Source organism: Aulonocara stuartgranti (genome assembly GCF_965226115.1).
Source record: "Aulonocara stuartgranti genome assembly, chromosome: 18".
Classification (NCBI taxonomy): domain Eukaryota; kingdom Metazoa; phylum Chordata; class Actinopteri; order Cichliformes; family Cichlidae; genus Aulonocara; species Aulonocara stuartgranti.
The window spans coordinates 18841317-18865239 of NC_138954.1; the positions used below are offsets into that span (position 1 = coordinate 18841317).

At 40.0% G+C, this 23923-nt stretch overlaps 2 protein-coding genes across 9 annotated transcripts in view; both read right to left on the bottom strand.

Moving 5' to 3' along the window:
- On the bottom strand, positions 1 to 9990 carry prtfdc1b (phosphoribosyl transferase domain containing 1b). Of its 4 annotated transcripts, none has more exons than XM_082514145.1 (9): positions 9833 to 9990; positions 9505 to 9611; positions 8080 to 8233; positions 6359 to 6424; positions 3588 to 3605; positions 1257 to 1339; positions 999 to 1045; positions 804 to 880; positions 1 to 701 (listed from the first exon to the last, which is right to left on the bottom strand). In XM_082514145.1, exons 1-9 carry the CDS (start codon positions 9878 to 9880, stop codon positions 654 to 656), a joined length of 648 nt encoding a protein of 215 aa, XP_082370271.1. In that variant the 5' UTR covers positions 9881 to 9990; the 3' UTR covers positions 1 to 653. The 4 variants fall into 4 exon arrangements, with proteins under 4 accessions (XP_082370271.1, XP_082370269.1, XP_082370272.1 ...); XM_082514143.1 differs by having other exon boundaries at positions 8050 to 8233; XM_082514146.1 differs by lacking the exon at positions 3588 to 3605.
- Positions 9991 to 13101: 3111 nt separating this feature from the next.
- Positions 13102 to 23923, bottom strand: part of pbx1a (pre-B-cell leukemia homeobox 1a) — a 51230-nt gene continuing 40408 nt past the window's right edge. For 3 of the 5 annotated variants that reach the window (XM_082512145.1, XM_082512146.1, XM_082512148.1), the window contains 6 exons: positions 22251 to 22441; positions 21946 to 22081; positions 20511 to 20670; positions 19488 to 19600; positions 18266 to 18355; positions 13102 to 14895 (listed from right to left, as the gene is read on the bottom strand). In XM_082512145.1, the coding sequence (XP_082368271.1) occupies positions 14803 to 14895; positions 18266 to 18355; positions 19488 to 19600; positions 20511 to 20670; positions 21946 to 22081; positions 22251 to 22441 (783 nt within the window). In that variant the 3' untranslated portion in view covers positions 13102 to 14802. The remainder of the gene's footprint in view (positions 14896 to 18265; positions 18356 to 19487; positions 19601 to 20510; positions 20671 to 21945; positions 22082 to 22250; positions 22442 to 23923) is intronic. The other 2 variants (XM_082512147.1, XM_082512149.1) reach the window with 1 other exon arrangement.

The window sequence follows — 23923 nt, forward strand, 5'->3', positions numbered from 1 at the left end:
TCTTAAAAAAACATTTTATTGTATGTTAGAACATAAACTGATACAGAGAAATGACAAAAGTACTCTACAGCAAGTGAAAAAACAAGCAAACACACACACAAAGGAGGTAGTAATGGCACTTAGTGTTGACAAGACTTGAACTGTTTCTCCCCTGTGTGTTAAAAGTGATGGAAAATCAGATGAAACTTTAAAAAGGCATCGCACAGGTGGAGAACAAATTAAAAAAAACCCCAACTTCCTTTCATTTTAGGTTTTGTTGGTATTCCTCACATGCAGTGGTTATTGAATGCTTTACATTTCATAAAAGAAGCAGTACACCTGGGATGATTGGATGCTTTAGATATAGAGTTAGAACAGCATTCCCCCCACTTAACACTACACGTTTTAAACCTGAATCACCTGTGTCAAAGCAACAAAGCTCCGACTTATCCTCAAGCATGCGCTTTTTGTGTTCAAATCTCCAGTTAAATGTTGCAGTGTGTGTTGTTAAAAATGTTAACATGTTCGGAACCAGGAATGTTATAACAACGCAGGCATGATTGGGATCAGATGTCACCATAGCAGCTGTAAGTCAATGGCATCTCACAGGAAGTGTCTGGGCTTGCTGTCCGATGACATCTGCTCGACAGTCGCCTCTATCGCCGGCCCTCTCTTTAAATCTTATATTTCATCTTCCCGGTGTCGCTGATCACGCAAATGTGCTAAAAGAAGCACCAAAGCACAGGTCTTTATTGTGTTACTGGATTCCCAATACAGTCGTCAAAAAAAAAAGAAAGAAAGAAAGAAGCCAGACACTGACTTACACTGAGATCTCTAAAATACTCATTGTAGTCTAAAGCATATCCAACCACAAAACGATTGGGTATCTCAAAGCCGACATCTGAAAGCACAAAACGACAAAGGCAAATATTTCCAATAGTTTGGGACTCGGCAAATGCAACAATTTTTTTAACTGTGAATGACTCACTGAGCCATAAAAGGGTTGGTCAGGTACGTACAGTCAGGAACACATGCTGAGCTATGCGGCACTCTCTTCACCAGCAATCTGAGGGAAACAAAAGCAGACATTATTTACAACAGCCGACTCAAACCGTCTCAGGAGACAGCGTCACTTCAAAAAAACCTGCGGTACCTGAGATCTGCATCACAATGTTAGTCTTTGCCTCTCTGTGTGTCTGTGTGTGTGTCTCAACTGAAAGGGGAAAACAGTGATTCGCAAAGCAGGAAATTGAGCTGGTTTTGTTTGGCGGCTTTACCCTGCTACTTTGATCATTTTGGGCCCGAAGGCTTCGACGTGCTTCAGGAGAGTCTTCATCGTCTTTCCGGTGCCTACAATGCCCTGTGAGGGTGGGGGTGGAAGATGTAGAAACTGGACTGAGAAAGTAATAACATGGCAGTGAGGAAAAAAAAAGAACAAAAACTCAATTCTTCTTTCTCTGGACTAGAAGTGATACAGAAACTAAGTGCAGTCAGTGTCACACTGTACTCAAATTACGCAACTGTTTACAAGCATTCACTAGGAATTACTTGAATTCACTGAAAAGAGGAATTTAAACACAAACATGTGATATTCAATCAAAAAAAAAAACAAAAACGTCATCTGACCTCTTGCTCTACGATGTAGGCAAACGCTGAGGCGAACCAAAGCCACAACAGTACGCTCGATCATGTCAGTGTGCCGCTGGTCAGTACGCACTACAAATATGTGAAATGTGTGACTGTCCTCACACATTTTTCATCTGTCACTGAATATGAGCCAGAACAGACTAACAGCCTTAGCCTAATTATAATACTGCAGGAATTTAAGATTTTAAAACCTATTTTACTTATTTTTAAATGCACTTTGCTTGTTTCCTTCTCTCATTTCATTTAAATTAAATGACCCATATTTAAATTCCTTACACAAAATAACTATTATGATGTAGTATGATCTGTTTTCTGTCAAGTCAGCTCAAGAGCCTCTCACTACCACAGTGAATGCTTTATAAATACTTTATTATCACAGTCCTGGTAAAAGTGGGGTTTCTATACAGAGGTCAGTCACTACATTGGCTGCACTTGCCAATAATGCCAAATCCTGTGCTCAAAACGTTGGTATTACTTTTGACAGGTGTTTGAGTTTTGAATCTCATGTCTCTAAGCTCATCCAGTCATCTAAGAAATATCGCTAAAATCCTTTGCTGTGAGCCCCGAACTACACACTTGCTTCCCTTCACTGGCTCCCAGTGAAATTCAGACCACACTGCAGATTTTTATCAATCACAAAGCCCTGCATGGCCTGCTGAGGTGTTATATCACCTGATCTCTGATCACCTGATCCGGGTCTTTTAACTGCTCCACGCAGGGGCGTCTCCAGAATTTTTTCATAGGGGTGGCCATATGGGAGGTGGGGGGGGCACAAAAAACAGAACTTCCAGTTTTATTATGCTGTTGTCAAACACAGGTTACTTGAAAAATATGGCAAAAAAGAGAGGAAGAAAATATATATACGCTTAGTTAATTTCCTGATATTAAAGTTGATATCACTGAAAATCGGTACCTGTGTGTATTTGTAGGTACTGTTTGTTGGGATATGTACACTTCTTTAAAGTATTCTCCTATCTCTCTCGTATCTAGTGAAACATTTTGTAACCTTGTGTGTTTCAGTGCGTTAGTATTAAAGTCATTACTATCTATCAGTGCTTGTATTTTACCCCTTGTAAATACCATGGAGTGATGACTGCCATTTTACAATACTGATAGCAAAAAGGGTTTTTTACTGACCAACCCACTGCACAAGTCAAAACTAAGACAAGGTTGTCTTTTTAAAAATGCAATTGCATAACAAGTACACAGCAGTATCTATGTCTTATAAATATGGAAAATTCTGCCTGTGGAAATCCTGTCGGCTGAGTCATCGACCTCCTTAGAGCCTTTCCTGATTTTGACTTTTTATTTCCTTTTAACTCTGTTACTTCCTGTACAATGTGACGCACCTGATGTAATGTATTGGTTTTTGTGAGACGCTAAGTCTTTCCATCTTGCTTTATCCCGATGACGTTGACACACAATAAAGATTTTAATATTACTTAAAGCTGAAGCGGCCACAGATTGCGAGTTCCCTGTCACACACAGTTGTGCACTGACTAAAGGGAGCTGTTTCAAAATGTTTACTCCTACAATCTTTTTACAGTAAGTATCATGAATGCCCACGATGATGACTGCAGGCCTACATTTCCTTTTTATTTTTTTGCAGTGCACCTATTCCAGTATGTAGGGCAAGGCAAGATTTTCAATGATGTTAGTTAAAACACACACACACACACACACACACACACACACACACACACACACACACACACACACACACACACACACACACACACACAAAGCAATAAATCTATTTGGTTTCTCAAATATGGGTCAGGCAATTAAAAAGTGTCCTCATGTTGAATTCAGGACCTTCAAGAAGAAGATAAAAATTTTAAATGAGTTTTCCTGACCTGGAAAACATCATCATCAACAACAACAACAACAACAAGGAACACAATAAGGTCCATTTGGTGAACACGGGGAAAAGCAGAGTAGCAAAAACATGGCTGACTCACCTCCACAACCAGAACATTCTTATGGAGCGAGCATGTCGAGGAGAAAAGAGAGGGCAGGAACAAACAATTACTCTTGATTGAAAACTGATAATCTGCTCCACACTTACTCCAAGACTAAAACTCACACGTTTAAAAAAAAGACAAAAGCCATTTAGAGGTGATTTAAGAAGCAATTAATTATAAACAGAGAAATACACTTTGTTGTGTTCTAAAGTGCAAAACAAAACCAACTGACAAATAATGTTTCAGGAAATGATCAGGCTGCAGCTGAAATAAAAGCAGAAGTACTGAAATATGGCCAATATCAGCTAAACCAACCACATTTTTTCATACACTACATCCGCGAGACTCTTTGCATTTATGATATCAGTGATTCAGCTAAACGAATGATCCTAATCCAGATTGGAAAGCTATGTTCCTGCAGCGCTGCCCTGAATGTCGCACAGAAATAGCTGAAATTCTGCGAATGTCTGTCTAATAAACTGAAGACGACTGGGCAGTGTCTTTATTAAGAGCCGCTATCTGGGCTTCGCTTCAACTTAGCTAGGACACGATGAAAAGTGAAACTCTCTAACTGCCGGAGTTTACTCCACTTTTTTAAACAAAGGGTTCATCCGAGGGTGCAGTCGTGCTTTGTTTAGGAATCATTATTCATCCAGATTTATTTAGAGCGCACTAAACCCTGGAGAAATGCAAAAGCAATGAGCTATACAAGATATGTAAAGCTCACTGTCTGAAAACTACATTTCAGGGAGGTCAAAAAGCAAATGAACAGTAATGTGTACACTGTTAAACAATTAGGTAACCTCTTCCTGGAAAGCATCACCTCATTCTGTTAGGACCTGGGACAAAAATTAGCAGCACGTCACAGTGAGCTCAGGGATTTCACAAGCACACTAAAGATTCTGTGAGGAAAGCAGTGAGTCAAGCCTACTACCTCATATCCTATTCAAGTTTTAGGCACCTGGCTACTGTGTGCATGTACTGCTGAGGTATGCGTATGACTGTGAATGTTCATATCAGCTGACTTTAATTATCTAAAAATATCACTGCTGACTTGTAACTCCCATAGTAACGGTTAATGATTCATCCCTCTGTATGCTTACATAGATATGTGCACGTGTGTGTGTGTGAGTGGGAGTTAAAGCTGCTTACTTGGCAAAAAGGTTGTACACAGATTCTTTTATAAGAAATATATGGGTATGAACAGCAGAGCTCACATAATTGTGAGATGGTTCAAATCTCTGGTGAAAATTGGAATTTAGGCCGGTTTTATTTATTAATTTTTTTCTAATAAACCAGATTTAGTAAACAGAAATGTGGTTTGAATGCTCTGTTATGCCAAACACATTTACTTAATGCTAAGAGGAGTGCTGTGTGCTCTCTATAGGCTCATCTTGTCTGTCTTTTTCTTTTCTTTCTTTCTTTCTTTAATTGTGTAATTTAGGCCACTTTCCCTGCTGAATAGTCTTTGAACCTTTTAGGACTTTCCAGATTGAATATAAGCACACAAATATTTTCTCATTAGTTTTTATTTCAATTTTTTGTTTTGAATTCTGCTTATTTTCAGTTAGTTTCTTGTTTCAGTTTAGTTTTTATTGTATAAAATGTTTACTTTTACTTTAGTCTGAATTAGTTTCAGTGTTAGTTTCCATCTTTGTATTCACCATTGTATGGTGGGCACATGTCCAAGGCAAGATTTGGGCAAATCAGCAGAGGTATTACAATAAAAACACAAAACCATTTGAAAGCAGTTGACTCACTGTCTCATGGACATCTAAAGACATCCATCAACGCCTCATCAGGCATGTTGTAACTACATTTTTACCAACCTAAAACTAAGGGTATTTCCTCTATACTTTTAATTTTATTTCAGTTAGTTTTCAAAGTTCACAATATTGTTTCAGATAGTTTTAATATTTTTTAATTTGTTGCTTTTATTTTTGTTTTAGTTGACTAAAATGTTTTAGTTTGGTTTAATTTCACTTTAATAATACCTCTAGTGGTCACTCAGCACTATGAATGATCTGCTGCCGTCACAGAACCCCATCATGCTGTAATCAGTGCTGATTATTCTTTCTAAATCAAACTAGTTACATGTCATGTAATCAGGGCCTTTAATGTTAGATTGAGTCCTTCCTAACCTGCTGTAAACAAACAAATAAAATGTTTTCTTTGTCATATATACAATTATGTATATATGTATTTTACAAGAAAACAGGATGAAAGCATCTAAAAGTTTTGCTTTTCTTATTTCCAATCCTGGAAATGATTTTACAACTCTTTATAATAAGGTGACTGTCATCACCACAAGTCTGCACTGTTTCACTGAGACCCTTTGTTAGGTGGCATGCACTATCAAAGGCTGGCAACAGCCTGCACACACACTCGAGTTCTGTGAGCTACCATCTCTAATTACAGGATAACACGACGAGCCGTAGAAGAGGGACTGTGTTAAGTAAATCTGTCATCCCCTTGATCTACCGAGGTACGCACTCAGTATGGCCTCCAATTTACACCATACATTTTGCTTCACTTGAGATAAAATGGAATAAACCTTTTGTCATAGCTGGCATGTGATCAGCGCTAGGTGTGTCAGAAACTGCCATCTTTGATCTCATTCACTGAAGTGAGGCAAACAGCACATTAGAGGGAAGGGTGCCCTCTTGAGGCTGCTGTCTATCAACAATCACCATCTCCATGCTACCTATTTTTACAAAAGCAGGGCCCATCATAAGGCTCAGACGTCTCAATGATAATGAAAATCTTACCTTTCCAGCTAATAAAGACAAGTCCTCTCCTCCGAGGATGTGAAGATCCTCTGTTGACTCGTCATTCTGTGGACATAAAATACAGGAGAAATATTTTCAATTATCCATTCATCTATCTATAAGAGATATGATCTCTCAAGAATGCACTGAGTCTATCCTGGAGCTTCATCTCATTTGGACATGGCTGAAAAAACACCTCACCCAGGAGGCATTAGGGGTGGGGGGAAAAATCGATACTGTGTAGTATCGTGATATTTTGTTTGCTAATAATGTATCGATACAGGGACAGCAGAAATCGATATTTTGTTACAAAAAAAGTTTTTGTGCTCTGACTTCAGAGCATGTTGATCAGCTCCTTTTTCTGAGCAAGAATCCTGACATTCCTTCACTGTCCAAATGTGTTTAACTTTTTTTTGGCAGCAATAAACATGACAGTTTACTTATTTTAATTTAAGACATGTTTTATTTTAATTAAGTTTAAAACTTTTTTATTTAATGTAAAATTATATTTTGTTTTAATTTACTTTCAAATTCTTCAGTTGCTGAAGGGGCTGCATAGTTTTCACAAATTGCATAGTTCAGAATAGCTATAATTGTACCAGATGGTTGCATTCAGTTAAGTTGGACTAGACTGTAATACAAACCGTTCAGTTTGTCAACAATAAAACTGACTGAAATGAGAGAAAGACTGAGTGCGAGACTTTGATATTAGATAAAATGAATATTGATAAAGTTTACCTTTATGTACAGAATCTGAATATCGCAGATATTTTAAAAAATCGCAATAATATCGTATCGTGCATTAAGTATTGTGATAATATTGTATCGTGGGATGTATGGTGATTCCCACCTCTAGGAGGCATGCAAGTCCAATGCCCGAACCAGCTCAACTTGTTTAATGAGGTATATCTGTTCAATTCCTCATTAACTCAGATATAATCAACTAATCACATGACAGCAACTCAAAGCTTTTATGTATGTAGACATGGTTAAAATGACCAGCTGAAGTTCAAATCGAGTTTCAGAATAAGGATAAAAGAGGAATTAAGTGACTCTGAGCATAGCTTGGCTGTGACTGTGCCAGACCGGTCTGAGTATTTCAGAAACTGCTGATCTACTTGGATTTTCCCACAGAACCATCTCTAGGGTTCATAGAGAATTGTCCAAAAAAGAGAAAATATTCAGTAAGTGCCAGTTCTCTGCGTGAAGATGCATTGTTGATGCCAGAGGTCAGAGGAGAGACTTCATTGATCTGATAGAAAGGCAACAGTAACTCAGATATATCTGTATGCACATCACACTGAACCCTGGAGCAGATTGGCTGTCACAGCAGAAGACCACACCGGGTGCCACCTTCGTCATCTAAGAACAGGGAATAATTCTCCACAGAGAAGTTTAACCCTGTGTAGCTTGAAGGTGTACCCAATAAAGTGGCCAGTGAGGGTATCTCACCAGCAGTACTTCACAGCTAAAAAAAATTGTCAGCAATCACATCAAATCATAACAGCACTTTCAAGGCAAAGTTAGAGGAAGACACCAATGTTCTAATGCATGAAAAATAATACACATCTTGTGACTAACTCTAAACTCACAGGTGATACTTTTGAGCGTGAAAATGCTTTCCACTTCTCACACAAATGCCACTCAAGATAAACTGTCAGCTTTCTTTGCTGGAGTGGGCAACAGCTCACCAAGTAACTCTTGAGACGAATGAAGTGTACCGTCATGGGGATTGTGCGGTTGGAGTTGTGGCTAAGGTCCTTGATCCTGTCCACCAGGTCGGCACAAAACTGGTAACCTCCTTTCAGCACGCACAGGACCACAATGGCGTGGTTCCCCAGGTCATCCATGATGTTTCTAGCGAGACGTTCTGTTCTGTGTACAATGAAGAAAAGGTGAATTACCTCTAAAAGACCTCTTTTCTCGTCAGTTAAGACAGTTTTGAAATCCCTGTCGGTCCACAACCATATGTGATGTTTAAATTTGTTTAGCTTTGTGTTATTATTTCACCATATTGAATAATTCTGGTTAAATATGCAAAGACAGGTAAACTGATTGATTAACCGTTTACTACATTTAAATAAATGTTTTAAATATTTTATAAGAAAGAAAAACAGATGGCTCACATGTGATTTAAACTGACTACTGGCAAAGCACTTTTTGACACTAATTGAGCACCTAAAACGCTTATTCAGCCAGTCGCACGCACATTCCTACTGCACTTTTTATTCTATGCCTAAGCAACTTGTTTAAACATCTGACCACAACTATACATAGTAGTACATGCCCATGCTTCAGTACTGTTCCGCCCGCTCATGCTGTTTGACATGAAATGATAATCATAAGGTGTTCTACGTGCGTAAATTCTAAAAATGGTTGATTTGAGCCCATTGCTAGCTGGTTGCCAGAGAACCTCTTTTGTAGATATAAATTACAACTACTGTTATTACATAAAACTGACATAGTTCTGTTAGTGCACGGGTATTAAGAACAGATCATTTTAGACCTTTGTTAGACGATTGCTGGGAAACATCATGATGTCATGATATCGGTAATAGATTAAAAACTTCAGGTGCATAAAATGTACCCGTGTGCCAAGTTTGGTTATTCGGCTCCTGATCGTGTAACGGCAGGTAGCAGAAACATAAACAAACCCACATACAGAGCTTTTGTGTTTTACAGTAAGATAAAAAGCTTTGTGTCACGTGACAAAAACACTAATTATTTAATTAAAAATTCATTTTCTGATTTCTTTTATAGACATACAGAAGTTAATAAGTACTATTTAAAACAAAGTATGATTGAACTCCTGCTGGCTTTTCTCTTTTTACCAAAAAAGTATGAATACACGCGGGGAGTTACTGTGGGATTTGAGCTTTCATTGGGGAGCTGTGGTTTTTTATTTGTTTTGTTTGTTTCTTTGGGGAATTTCTAAGCTTTACCAGGATTCATTTCAATAAAAGCATGCCAAAACCTCCGTCAAGTTCATATCGCATAATCTGTGCATGATATCCCCTGGATTTCCCCAGAAACTGTACAAAGGCTTTTATGCAGCCCCCGTGCAAAAGCATATGGGAACATTACTTCCTTGATGCACGATTTTATCAAAGAACAAAGAAAGCGACTTCCCAGTTGTAGCCATGTACCTGTCCATAATCACGCCATGCGGGATGATGACACAGTCTAAATCTCCGGAGTAGTGTGCTGGATAGCTGAAGAGATCTAAACTGTAGCCTGGCCAGTCATCTTTAATCTGCAGGGGGGGAGATAAACGCAAACATCATGTTTCTGCTGTACTACAAGGAGAAAAACAGCGGGTACGAGTTTTATCTTGTTTGCACCAGAAGCGCATGTGACTTTAAGCAATCTGCAAGGCGCGCAAAGTTGTCTGCCTGCGCAAATTGTGCATCCATACACGAGCGACGCTTTTCTTCGACACTTGTCCCTTCCCCGTCAGCCCCCTAATTTAATTACCACAATCCCCTCGCTTCTTCCTTCGGACTGGACGGCAAATTCTGCCATGTTGTTTTTCCACCGCCACAAAAGGAGCTTTTGTCTCAGGAAAGTTGATAGAGGGAGTTGGCACCAACAGGAGAGAGGAGGAGCATCGGGGTGAAGGAATGTTAGGAAACCGAACACTTTGCATTTCTCGCTGTCAAACAGCAACCATCCAGCAGGGGCGCTCTAACATTACATTTACATGTAGTGCTGCTTTTCATGGGGCCCCACCTTTCTGTGTGTACCTGTTCAAGGGCTAGTAATGAAGTGATCACTTTTTGGCACAAAACCGGGCAGTGTTGGAGAGAATACCCAAAACTAACAGTATACTACAGCATACAATCATGAGGAAAATCATGCAACAAAAAATATATATATTTATTAAATGTTTTTATTATTCAGAACGGGCAGTGCCGTGGAGATCGTTTCATGAAATCTGCCTTTTTCTAACCATGCATCATTTTTACAAAGTTACAAGTCTTTCAGCTGAAAACTTCTTCTGTAAAAAGGAGAGCAGCTCTGAAATGCAATCATCAGTATTCACCGGAAGGCTTGATATTTGTTGATTTTGAATTGCCATGTTTTTCACATATGCATATCATTCTGCTGTCACTGTTTTTCCATGAGAGGAAAATACACAGAGACTGAATCTGAGTGGTTTTCTGAGAGAAAAGAGTGAAAGAGATGGATCAGCTGCAAAGAAAACAGAAGAGGCGTCATCACTCTGGGGATATAACGAAAGTTTTTAGTGTTGTGCAAGAGTAACTGGGGGAAAAACCCAAAACTGAAATGCTGATTACTGATAGGGTAGGGTTTTACTTCAGTCAAAACATTCCCACTGGGAAATACTGAAAGCAATCTTTCCTGTTCCATATCACAGTGTGGAGGATGTGAAAGTTTTGACAAAATGTGTTAAAGTCGCCATCTAGTGGAAGAAGACAAACACTTCTGGCTCTTCTGTACACAGCTTTTCTTCTGATCAATCATTTTGTCTTCATGTAACTGAATCTTTAAACAGCCTGGATACATGACCCCTCTTAAACATTCATTAAAACGTTGCCTTGTGCCATTATAAAAATAAGAGATGAGTAACAGACTGTAATACAGAAAAATTCAGGGGCCACACCCTGTCTCCTGTGCATGATATAATCTGTGGGTTACAGTGTGTGAATAAGTGAATTTAAGATGAAGCATCCAGGCAATGTGTGAGTGGTAGTTTCACTGCATATTCAAGCAGTATGGGCTCTGCTGAGAAGAGGGAGACACAAGGTGTCTGAGCCACTCATCCATGCCCCTTCCACAGCAGCTGCAATTTAAACAGTGCTTCACTGACAGCTGGAAAACAGATGTCAACAGCAGCATTATATTTCAGTCGGCCTGTGCAGTGTCACCACCTCGGCGGTGTGAGAATTACGCTGCATGACAAAAAAAATCCCTCAAAAATTAAGTAAAACTCAGTCTGCGTGAGTTATCTCACTTGATGTTATTGTTTCAGATGACAAAGCTGCAGGCTTGACACTGGAATAATCTCGCTCATGAGCATCTACTGCAGCACTGCAGAGGCCAGGAGATGAGAAGTCTTGTCAGATTGTTTTTGAGGCCCTCTCTGCTGGTGAGCACAACCCGGCTCCTTCGCTGCCCTCGGGGTGCAGGGGAGCAGTTTGGCTTTGGCACTTCACACTCACTCAGCAGTCAAGGCCTCTGACCGTCCGCAGACTATACCACCAACTGCTCCCACATACCCTCGGCCCTGTTGTTTGGCCAATTATGAATATTCACTTGCTATGAATGTAATTCTGTCAGACATGCAACTGTCCATTCAGATATTGTCAGCGGTGTTGTTTGTATTTGAAGAATCTGATCATTTTCTCATTTTCTATCAGATTTTGAGCCAAATCACGGACTTCAAGTGATTTTGCTTGAGCAATGTCCTGCATTGTTATCCTACTAAGACACATCATGAGCCACACTAAGAACTGAATTTTAAGCTTACAGAAAAACTCAATAGACCATAAAAATTTATGTAAGGTGTAAGGTGAGACTTCTTTGTTTGAATTTTGGGTTGATGAGGGGAATCCAATCAGAAAAAAATTGGGTTTTAAGGAGGAGGAAGGTAACTGGCAAGTGTAGATGAACAGAGGAGTCTTGGTCCAAGAATAAATATATCGAGCTGGAAGAAACCAAAATAGGTCTCCTTTAAAGGCCTCCTTCCTCAGCAGGACACAAAGAGCTTGGAGCTTGGTGAGTATGACAGAGTAAGAGATTTTTTTTTTTTATCTTGGTCTTTGGATTTGTCATGACATGACGTGAATCACATTGATTAATGCAATAACCTATTGTGCAACAATCTAAACCCCTGGGTCCTGACATTCATGTGAATACTATGCAGACATACTAAGCACAACCCACACAGCAGCAACAACCGCCATCAGCAGCAGCCTCCCCCAGCACGACAATTTGTCATCATGAAAAACTGCTCGAGCAACATGACAAGGAGCTCAAGGTGTTGACCGGGCTCCCACGATATCAACAAACATGACAAAAAATTATATTAACAAGACCAAATCTACTTCAGTCTGTAACAACTGCTGAAAAATACTACCAATTAAGAAAGAGCCTGTCAGTGTCAGCCAGTGAGAGGTGCTGATGAGTATATACAGAAGCTTTTGTGGCTCACAGTCAATACACTCTAAGTTTCTGGATGGCACAGTGGTGTAGCACCACTAGTCACAACAAGAAGATTCCCAGTTTGATCCACAACTGGGACCTCTCTGTTTGGAGGTGCTCCAGCTTCCTCCCTCAGTCCAAACACATACCTGTCAGGTTAACTGGTGATTCTAAATTGGACTTGCTTGTGAGGTAGATAAAGTGCTTTAAGTGTACAGAATAAATTGCTCTATGAGTGTATGGCTAAGGTACAACCTGAAGTTAAAAATGCTACATAAACACATGTGTGTTACATCCTCAGTACACACAAAACCCTCTGTTCACTGTAAATGCTTGGATTTGGTTCAGTGTGCTTTTATCTGAGTGCATGTGTCCAAGTATGTTGAATATGTTTGGACAAGAGCCATCATGAATGGTAGGAAGATGTGGAGCCATTAAGGGAGTGGGGGCTCACTAACCTTGGCTGACTTTCAGTTATCACAGCAGTGATTACCATCGCGCCATTGACGCCTCCGTGTGAGCAAAAACGTAGAGTCGTTGCTGTCTCGTAAAGCCACAATAATAAAAAATGCTGGATGTATGATCGCTCTGCATTACATATCATTTTAATGTGTTGAAAACCCTTTTCCAACAAAGCAAGTCAAGCACAGTGGTGCACATTAACACATGTTGAAAACCCATGAGCTAATTCACAAGAATAGGAAAACAAACAAACAAACAAACAAAAAAATAGGAGCCTACATTAAGCACACCATAAAAAAAATACAAATACAAACAAATAGGCCACACAACATAAAAAGTGTCTATAAACAAGGTTAGACTGCTCAGAAAACACATTATTTGACAGAATGACTCGTCCCTTCTTTAAGTACTTCATCGTTAACGCTTCCTTGTAAAACTTTGATACTGAGAAGAATCAGCCTGATAGGTATGGAGGCAAGCATGACTTTAAACATCTATATTTGTTTTGGTGTCAGTTCTAGAGTTACTAAAGCACTTCCAGCAGAATAATGCACTGATTTATATGCAAATGAACATCCTAACAAGGACACAATTCAACAAAAAATGCGTAACACGTCAAAAACTGTCCTCAGCTGAGCCGCAGTTCATCCACCTGCTCCTTCCGTCGTGACGGTGATCATTGGCTTCATGCTACGAGCATCTGTGGGCCTGCGCCGCAGCTTCAGGAGCAAAGATCCACTGTGCGAGCATGTAAAACTCTATTAGCATAATGACTTCCCTGTTTAAGTGGATTGCAACAAACTGAGTTACATGCGTCTTTGACAAACTTTTGTCTGCGATGAAAGCAATATTTCTTTTCATCTTTCTCTCGGAAAGGATCGGGATTAGTAACAAAGTAACCAAACACGGTGAGTAAACTGAGCAGTTTTGTTTTGGCATGATCAGAATCTGCTGCGATAAAGAAGAACTCAGAAAAACACAATTCTTACTTTTCCTATTAAATCTGTCATTCGTGTATCTGCAGAACCAAAACCAACATTGTGTAAAATCGTCTAGGTTAATGATTCTTAATGAATAATGTCAAGCTTGTCTGATTTGATGACAGGTATTTATTTATTGTTTTACAGATAACATACTTCACAGGGTTACCTTAGAGGTAAAAATCTCCTGACAGAACTTGGTTTTGACTCGTCGGAGACAGCGAGGGGAAGATGAACATACTTTTTGTCAAGCACACATTGTAAACAACTGAGCAATATTTAAGTCTAAATGGCGTACCATAGAATAGGTGAGAGACAACAAAATGTAAGTAAGAAGATGTGCCTCTTGCTCGCAAAGACAAAAGTTTCATTTTTACAAAACAAATAATGGTCACTGACATTTTTCTACTTTTTTTTTTTTTTTAAGTGGCTGAGAGGTAGAATGAAGTATTTTCAGTTAAAACCAATGATTTTATTTCTTTGCTTTATCTTATCGTCATAATGAGCGAAAACATTACGAGTGAATAAGGAACCCCAGCCCTCTGATTATAATGTGAAATCTGTACAAACATCTCCATTGATTGCAATATCGTTTAATTTTTTGAAATATTTTTTATTGTGAAACTTTTTGTTTGTATCCCAAAAGTCCATCGTTATAAGCAGAGGAAATATTATTGAATTTTTCTGGTTAGGATTTCGTGGTACCTCGCCGTACGGTGGGGCAGTGAATTCCGTTTTTTCTTCTTCTTTTTTTTAATACTGCGAATAGCAACGTCAGTTCATGTTTTTTACATTTTTTGTTTGTTTTTCGTGGATGGAGTGTAGAGATGGATATATTCAGTTGGAAGTATCTGAATGAACGCTTCCGGGTCCTTCTGTGGGCGATGTCACTGACGAAGGAGTCGGAGCATCTTGCCAGCCACCGTTTGTCTGTAAAGACACAAGAAGACAAAGTTAGCGTGAATATGAATGTGATATGAAATATCATCATTCTTTATATTAAGGATGGGCTGCTAAATTGTGTCAAAAATCTCAAACACGATTAGCTTGGTTATTGTTCAGGGTTGTTATTTAACTGACTTTGGAGTCATCATGCATTTACAGAGCTCTTTTCTTCTTTAGTTTTCTCCAAACCAAATCACTAAAATTAAAACAAATAAACACAAACTACAGTTAATATGAAATAAAATAAAAAGAGTGGTTCTAGATTTATAAGAAAAGAGTAAATAGAAGGAAAAAAAACATGTTTTTTTACCCCAAAATAAAATATTCTTAGTAAAAACTCTCCTCCTCCTGTTTGTGTTGTGAACAAGAGTTAGGTGAGGAGTTTACCTCACAGGTTCATGCAAACCATGAGGCTGGAGCCTGGAGGTGTTTAACTCGGCTGGTTCTGATCAGATATAATAAAAACAATCTGCACGTTGGCATATTGCTACTCACTAACACATTATGTCCTGTTTTCTTTAAAATCAAAATATGCCAGGGATGACGCTGGTCACAACTTCTACACTTCGGTTTTGTGCAGAGTAAATTAATACGTTATAATGCGTTAATTAATCTGCAGACTCCTGTCAGAGCGAGGCTGGAATATTTTCTTTATGTTGAGCCAAATGACCACACAGGACAGTGGTATTAATCTGCCCATTGGACTCTTAAACAGGGAGACAATAAGACGATTTATAGAGCTTTTTGCTGTAAAAATGAAACTTCATCATATGCTTTCATTACAAGGGACTACCGGTGCACTACACCCTAGTTTTATAAAGTACCCATACGCCATACAGCTACACTGTAACTGATTATACTCTAATATCTACAGGAAGATACTATAATAGGTGTGTGCATATGTGTTAGTATGCTGGGTCACTACTGTAATTCACTGAGGTAAGGTTGCTTGGAAAAACTAATGAATAGTGAAGATTTCTTTGAAAATTACAGTTTTACTTTAAAATATACACAAACCTTTTTACAGTGTGCTGTACAGACTCACCCGTCCCCCCAGATATGTTCAAATAGAGCCAAATATTGAGCCCAACAAAAGCACTCTTTGCCTTCTATATGACATCTATGTAATATAAACCACACTACTTAATATTTACATCTTTAGTGTATTGATTGAAGATAATAAATGTGGAACTACACCTGCCAATAAAAAGGAGTACGCTATAGGTAACGCCTTCGAAAAATATTCACAGCAGAAGGTTTTGCTTAGCAGGTTTTGTTGTTAAATATATATGAAGAATACCAGGTAAACCCTAAACGTAAAAACAAATATAAAAGACTTCCTCAAAAGCAGTGATGTTGCTCCTAAAACCTCTAAATGAAAGCACTAAAAACTGTCAAACGATGCTTTCAGAAAAAGAAATAAATTATCATGCCACTTCTTTCACTTGGACCTCCACATGGTCGACATAATGTGAGATAAACAGCAAAGATAAAACAGCGAATACGCAGACCTTTCATATATCTCAGAATATACCCCTGAGATGGATGATAAAAGAATAAATTATCACAATAAAAAAAAAGCTCTTTAAAATGGAAGCCTTCTCAAATCATCATAAAAGGTTGGCTAAAGACCATTAATTGCAATTTCAACGCTATTAGTGAGTGCTGGGAATGTGCTTTGGCAGCCTCTTATTTCCAAACCCTGTTATTTTGTGTAAAGACCGTCTGTCATCTTATTCAGAAGCAAGAAGAGGGAAAAAAGAAAGAATGAGGAGGGGAAAAAAATGCATTTCCAGTCTCAGAGAAAGTCGACACCCACTAGCAATTTGAGGGGCTGTAATTGCTGTTCAAGAATAAAGAAGGAGAGGTGAACCACGAGAGTTCAGTCAGTAAATCTTAGAAAGAATATAAAAAAAATATCATTTGGGCTAAATAGATGCACGACTTCATTCATAAGCTTCAATAAAACACTGCAATTTTTGTTAGTAAAACTGTAAAAGAGCCTCATATTGTTAAGAATTTCCGAAATAGTTATTTCTATTCTTTTCTAAAGCTTTCAAAGTAAGTGTTTCTACTCAGGCTGGATCTGCGATCTATTTCACAACAAACAGCACAATTAGTTTTAATTATTTTTAATATATCGATTACTGCAATTTGAATTTTGCAGGGTGGCTCATTTGAGTTTTGGTGGGGTGGGGCTTGCCTTGACAATAAAAGCACTTAAAAACCAAATGCGTCGTTGAGCATCCAGTTCCAATTTATTAATGAAGCCATTTATGGTAGCTGCAGTTTAACCACTCATTTATGTATGACAATTACACTGCAGTCATGATACGCTACGTTTCTCTGAATTACTAATTCATTTGATATTTGATGTTTAAAAAAATCCTCAAAGACTAATGAAGATAAAAGAAAAAAGCATTTAGAGCAGAACAAAGTTTTTTATAATCCTCTACTACCTCCACATATAAAAAGCGTTTTTTTATGAACAAAAAGCAAAATTAATAAGAAAAAGAAAGAAGCCAAATTAGCTGCGCGACTGAGGTCAGAGATTCATAATTTGGTGTGTTGTTATTAGTCTAAATTACAGATGTAAAATGAGCCTGTTGCATGCTGCAGCGCGCTGGACGCGTCCTCGTTCTTATTTTAGCACGAGGGGTGTTGCAGGCTTGGCTGTCAGTGCTGCTGTTCCTGTGGATGAATGATCTGGCCAATGTGCTTGGACTGTTAGCCCAAAGCCTCGCTCTTTCTGTCCCTGTGACTGTCGTATTGATTCTGTTCAGCCCCGCTCGGCCTGTCGCTGTGGATCTACATGCTAACACACTGCCTCGAGTGCTGCCTGTCCCGCCCTGCCCGGCCCAGCAAGGAGACCGAGACAACTGGCTGAGGCTTTGACAGGCTGCTTAACGAGTTATTTTAAGGATTAGCAGCAACTCTGAACTTCTTTTTTTTCCAAGCCAGTCTTGGAGGGGGAAATAAATATGAGTCGTCCTACAGTGGCAATGACAGAGCAGCGTCTGGTGCGACGATGACACCTGTGTCCTTGTTTCTGTCGACTGCAGGTGCCTCGCTAACGCTAATATCCTCCGACAGGCTAGGAGCATGTCCAGCTACTCAGCCTGGTAGCTGCCTCGTTGCCTGCCACCATAGGGCACGACTGGGGCAGAAGACAGAGGGGGGTTGGGGGCAAATGGCTGGACAACAGCCCAACCCCGGCAAAGTCTGCTAAGTGGCATTTTAGTGTGCATACAGATTTAGGCGATATCACCAACATTGTGCAGCTGGGGAATCACTGCAAAGTAAAAGAGCAAAGAAGCACTGAGAAGGACAGAATGAGATTGTTTACAGGTCTTACGTTGATGCCCTGTGGACTGTACATCTGGCTGGCTGCGAGGCTGTCACTGTATCCTCCGGTCTGGCTGATAACATGGCGAAGGGTATCCACCTGGAACAGCGGGGACACAGACAAAAGGACCAGTAAGACAAAAGCTCTGGATAACAAAGACAGTAATGCACAAGGAAAGGTCAGTCTGATAGTAAAAGGGTATCATAAACAGGAAAAGGTTACAAACAGCGAATCAGAATGATTTGGCCTCTATTACAAGCTCGATAACAGACGCCACAAAAGGACAAAAACACAGGAGTAAATATAGGATAGCTAATTATCAATGTATTTGTTGTTCTTGTTGTATATTCTTATGTCCAGACTTGTGTCTTTTCTTTAAACTATTTAAAGTCGAGCAAACACTCAGATGAAGTGCCACAGTATCACCTGCTGCCAATAAAACCATGGTGTGATGCAGGATTTGTTCTACTGTTAACATTTTGTCATGCTCTTTCCAGATTCCACAGTCCAATTCATATTTCTTTATATTTGTTTTCCCCAGAAACACACTTTCCATATGGATTTCACAACAAATCTGACTGCTCTACCAACTAGACAAACATATATGAATTTGTACTTTGTGCCTTTTTTATACTTGCAAATCTTTGAGATTGAGGTCATTCATTCGTGATCAGAAAAATAAACCCTTTCGGGTTCAATAATTAAGGGCAAACCCCGAAGACCTTTTTATCTACGATAAGGGCCGTCCCTTCTGCATATTCATGAACGACCTAAAGCGATTGGCGTGCTGATCAGAACAGAAGAGGAGGAATGGAGGGAGAAGCAAGTGATGCCGAAAGCACTGAAACCAAATGAGGCCTTCACTACGGGTGGTGATTCCTTAATCCGTGGTGAGAGTTGTAACACTGCGTTGGTCATGACTGTCCACTGGGGCAAGGTCAGGGAGCTACAAAGTGCACCAGTGGCTATGTGAACTCTTGTCAGAGGTGCTGATGAGTGTTGCACCGTTTCCAAAACTGTCCGCAGTCGTCTACTCAACTGTGGCGTGACAATGGTTTCTACATTAATGTAGTGCTTCAGGCTAAGTATAACCTCCGTTTCACAATGTAGGTCAAGTTATTGTGGGCATCTAAACTCCCAGACTGGTCAGCGGTTAAACCACATCACAAACGAGCTCAGGAATGTGCCAGTTTACGGCCACATGGGATGCTAAACTTGGAGAGGCGCCTACCTGGGATTGTATGTTGGCCCCAACCTGCCCCCCTTGGTACGAGTCCCCATTGAGGGACTGCACACTCATGAACAAGTCTCCGGAGTTTGACATGTTAAAAGAGCCAGCAGAACCTGAGAATACACAGAGGCAGAAGAAAAAGAAAGACGCGCAGACAGGAGGAGAAGGATCAGAAGAAAGGGGATAGTAACAGAGAAGAAGAGGGGGACAGAAAAAGGAGTTAAAATGAAATCATGCATAAGCACAAAGGCATTGAATGGGTTAGTTTGAGAGCGTGGCAGGCATTATGAAAAAGACTTTTTCTACAAAGTTGCACACAATAGACGCACTGAATCAACCAGCAAGAACAATCCGACAGGTTCTCGTCGTAAAACTGTTTAAGATCCAATTAAAACGAGCCTCATGGATCATATTACTGTTACATGTCCGTGCTGCTAGTGTTTCATTAAGGAAGTAATAATTGATCTGCAGGAAGACCCAAAGAATCGTATTCGTCCTTTAATGGACCCCAGCTCCCCAGATGTAAAGAGACCATCGCGTAACTTGATTTCAACACCCGGTCCTAATCCAATACAGTCGCAAAGTCTCTATATGACAAAAGACTCCGCTTGCCCTCTGAGCAGCTTAATGGCATACATGAGGTCAACCGGACAAGAGGCAGGAAAAATTAACGTCCACAAGACCAAGAGGTCAATAACAGAGAGAGAGAGTGAGAGAGAAAGAGAGAGCGAATGAGTGAGGGAGGAAGATAACGACGGCAGAGAAGAAAGGAAGAAAAATGGAAGAAGAACGGCAAGAAAGCCAAAGTGTATTACTGGGTTAATTAAGGAGAGCGTTCTGTTAGTCTATAAGAAACATCACCAGAGACTGAATTCTTGAGTTGTGGCTTTGGTATGAGAACGTCAATACGCTCCATCTTACGCTTCTATCTGCTCTGGTGAACAACAAATATTGATAACGCCTCTATTGATGGAACTTGTTTCACTATAGCCCAGCGGCCTTTAATCAGAGCCCGAAGCTCACCTGCTGAATTGGGAGTAGATGGGGAGTTGGCCTGGCTGCCGTGAGCGGACACGCTGGTTGCATTGACTGCAGTCCTCGCTGCATACATGTTGGCCTCTTCTTGGAACTTGCTGATGTTTTTCTTGTATCGGATCCTCTTGTTCCCGAACCAGTTTGATACCTGTCAAGACAGTAGCAAGATAAATAAAAGCAAATATAAGATGATACTCTGCACACCTAAAAAGTCTGAGTCATGCCATGTACACCAGTTAGCACAATAACCTCCTCTCTTCTTTGCACGGTATTTCATGTTGCTTGCGAATTAATTCTCATGGAACAGAGCAATATGGAAAGCCCTCCATCCACTTTCTTCTGCTTATACAGACACCCAGACCTCCCTCTCTCCAGCCACCTCCTCCACCTTATCTGGGGGAAAACTGAGGCCTTCTCAGCACTACAGAAATATAACAGCAGTATTCCAGTAGCACTCTTCTTGTTTTGATGAGGACTTCATGGACCAGATTTAACTTTTTCCTGCAGTTGAACTGCAAATGACTGTTACCACCTAACCTAGAACCCATTTCATGTATTTCTACAGAAAAATAATCTGCTATTGAAGATAAGTCAGAAAAATAATCTTGTATTGGTGCAAAAACCCCCAAAACAAAACAAAAAAATTTGCAGATGCATGACACTGCAAAGCTGCTGAGTCCAAAGTTGAAGCAATCACAAGAAATTCACTAACGACTCTTATATGCAGATTCTCTGACATTTACTGTCATAGAAATGATACCAATTCATGCTGCATAGTTACACTGGCTGGCTGACTGGCTCTCCAATAAAACAGCCCAAGGCAGAAGTGGCTCTGCACTTCAAGCAGGTAAATGATCAACTTTCCATATTCAGCTTTTGCCACGCTCTACATGTTTGAATTTGGTTGCTATTCCCTGTGAGTTTTTTAGCCCTATTCAAATTAGATTTTTGGGTGGTCGTCTTTATTACTAGTATTTATTTAAGAAGTGATGGAAAATTATAGCCAGCGTACCAACTGAGTAAAAAAACAAAACAAAAAACAATGAAACAACCCAAAAAGAAAAACGAGGATCCATGATAAAGCAAAAATGTTACAGTACAAAAAGAAAATGCATGCAAAAAAGAAGCTTTTATAGTTAAAGTCTTTGTAACTATCCAGTCTTTCCATGAAAAAACTGTGAATCATTTTTTCATCAACTGACTGTCAAATGCTCCTGGAAAGGTATTGGTAGCTTTGGAAACTACTGACAACTTGGTAAGAAAACCAACTGTTTTTAATGTGAGTGTTTCTAATGGTAACCCCAGGCTGACAGGGCTCCCGACCGCTGAAGCACAGAGCCCTGCTGATTTAGAATAATTGAATTGTTTTTGAGCAACACACTTACCACAGAGCCTAATTTTCTCAATTTGCCTAGGATCTTACCTGTGACACTGTGATGCCACATTTTTTGGCCAGTTCTTCTTTGGCCTCCTCGCTGGGATAGGGGTTACTGAGATGGGAGTAAAAATACTCGTTTAGGACCTCTGTCGCCTGTTTGTTGAAGTTCCTCCTTTTTCGCCTGATCAGAAAAAACACAGAAGAGAAAAATGACTCCTCCCTTGCACCATCAATAATCTATAACTGTAATAACAAAATCAAATGGAGTGATAACAAAAAAGCAGCTTAGAGTCAAATAGAAATATAAGTACATATGAATAAGATTTAGTTGGGGGCGCACAGACACACACCTGGCATCAAGAAAGCGTGAGCGCAGGATCATAACAGCTTCACAGGTGCTCTGCTTCAGCTGCATCTGAATGGAGCTGAACTTGCGGTGGATGATGCCGACCATGCGCTCGATCTCTTTGGGCGAGATGGGTCGTGTTCGAGACTGCTCCCTCAGCAGGTTCATCACATGGGTGGTGAACTCATTGCACGCCTGGATGCACAGACAGGCAGGATTCATAAAAAGAATAACTATCGCAGAGGCTCGACAGCTTCAGACAGAACAAAAGGATGAAATTGGATTCTGGTGAGCCAGCACCTTCACTGGTAAGCCTTGGCACGAGCAGTGCTGACAGTGTAACAGCAGTAGTGTTAGAGGTAATAAGAATAGTCTGAATTAAAGCGGCAGACACGCAGTGATGTTTCAAGCCAAACAAATGTGGCAGCGGAGTCATACAGCGGAGGCAGCGAGCACTTGCAGTGCTCTGAATATTAAAAAGACTTCTCTTCAATAGCAGAGAGAATGTGACAAGTGAAGAGAAATCTAAAATGACAGCAGGCTTTCAGTCCCGTTCATGTTCAAGAGGTTTAAACTGTCTCCCTCTCTTTTCACTCCATCTTTCCGTCTACCTCGTTCTCTCTCTGTCTGAATCAGTCACTGGATATGACTGCATTCAGAGTCAAGGTGTCTGTTGCTTGTCAACACCAGGGTTACGTCAGTCAAAGTGATGCACTGAGCAGCCGTTCTGCTTGCACACACACACGCTAGACACTACTCACTCATACCACGTGAGGTGTACATAGCGTGGTGACACAAAAATGCTCAGGTGTATATTGGCTTTGACAGTTAGCGATGACTAGCCTTCCTCGGAGAAGATGACAAACCCAGAGCGCTTTGACTTCCACGGGAATGACAAGATGTTACAGTCTTTGGAAAAGAGCTGGTGTGTGACTGATATAATGGCTGTTTGCCTGCTGAAGATAGCATCTCCGAAAGGCTCGGCTTGCCTGTCCCACGAGTGCTGATTTCAAGAACATTATACTCTTAGACTGACAAAATTACTTAAACATCCTCAGGAAAATATCTCGTCTGTCCTTTACCAACTTATTCCTATTTAGGCTGGCAGCGTGGAGCCTCTCCCAGCATGCAAAGGGCAAGAAGATCTGGTCTGGACGGGACGTTAGAAAGCTAAAATGAAAAGCCAGATCCTCAACATTACAAAAACAGTGAGGTCATACTGACAGAACGGCAAGATCTTCCATCCACATTGATTTTTGGAACTGCTGAAATTTATGCCAACAATTCTCACAAAATACAGATTCTGTATCCATCAACATGAAAGTGCAACGTTTTGCCTTTTTTCAAACACTTAACACCAAAGAATAGAAAAATCACATTTTTGCTGACAAAAGGTTTTCTCTAATAAAATAATGAATTTACACACAAGATTCCTTGTTACATATATCCATATACACAAGCCAAGAAAAAAGGGAGTTTCGTACCATTGACTGGCTCATGGGCACATCAATACGGGAGATCATCCTTTTAAAGGGGGGTTAAATTTATGTGTCTTTCGTTGAGCAAAGGGCTCAGTTTTCAGGAAAAAAGCCTCACTTACATACAGCTTATGTATGCACTCGCATTATACTAAAACAGCAACATAAATAACTTGTGCACACAGAGGACCTGAGCTAA

What these genes read in the sequence shown, in the direction of transcription:
- prtfdc1b (XM_082514143.1), bottom strand. Translation starts at nt 9,880, where the DNA reads ATGGCAGAATTTGCCGTCCAGTCCGAAGGAAGAAGCGAGGGGATTGTG. An exon ending in GAAGAAGCGAGGGGATTGTG is followed by an intron (nt 9,612 to 9,832) that starts GTAATTAAATTA and finishes CCCCCCCTGCAG; the next exon opens with ATTAAAGATGACTGGCCAGG. An exon ending in CTCAGCATGTGTTCCTGACT is followed by an intron (nt 881 to 998) that starts GTACGTACCTGA and finishes TTGTGCTTTCAG; the next exon opens with ATGTCGGCTTTGAGATACCC.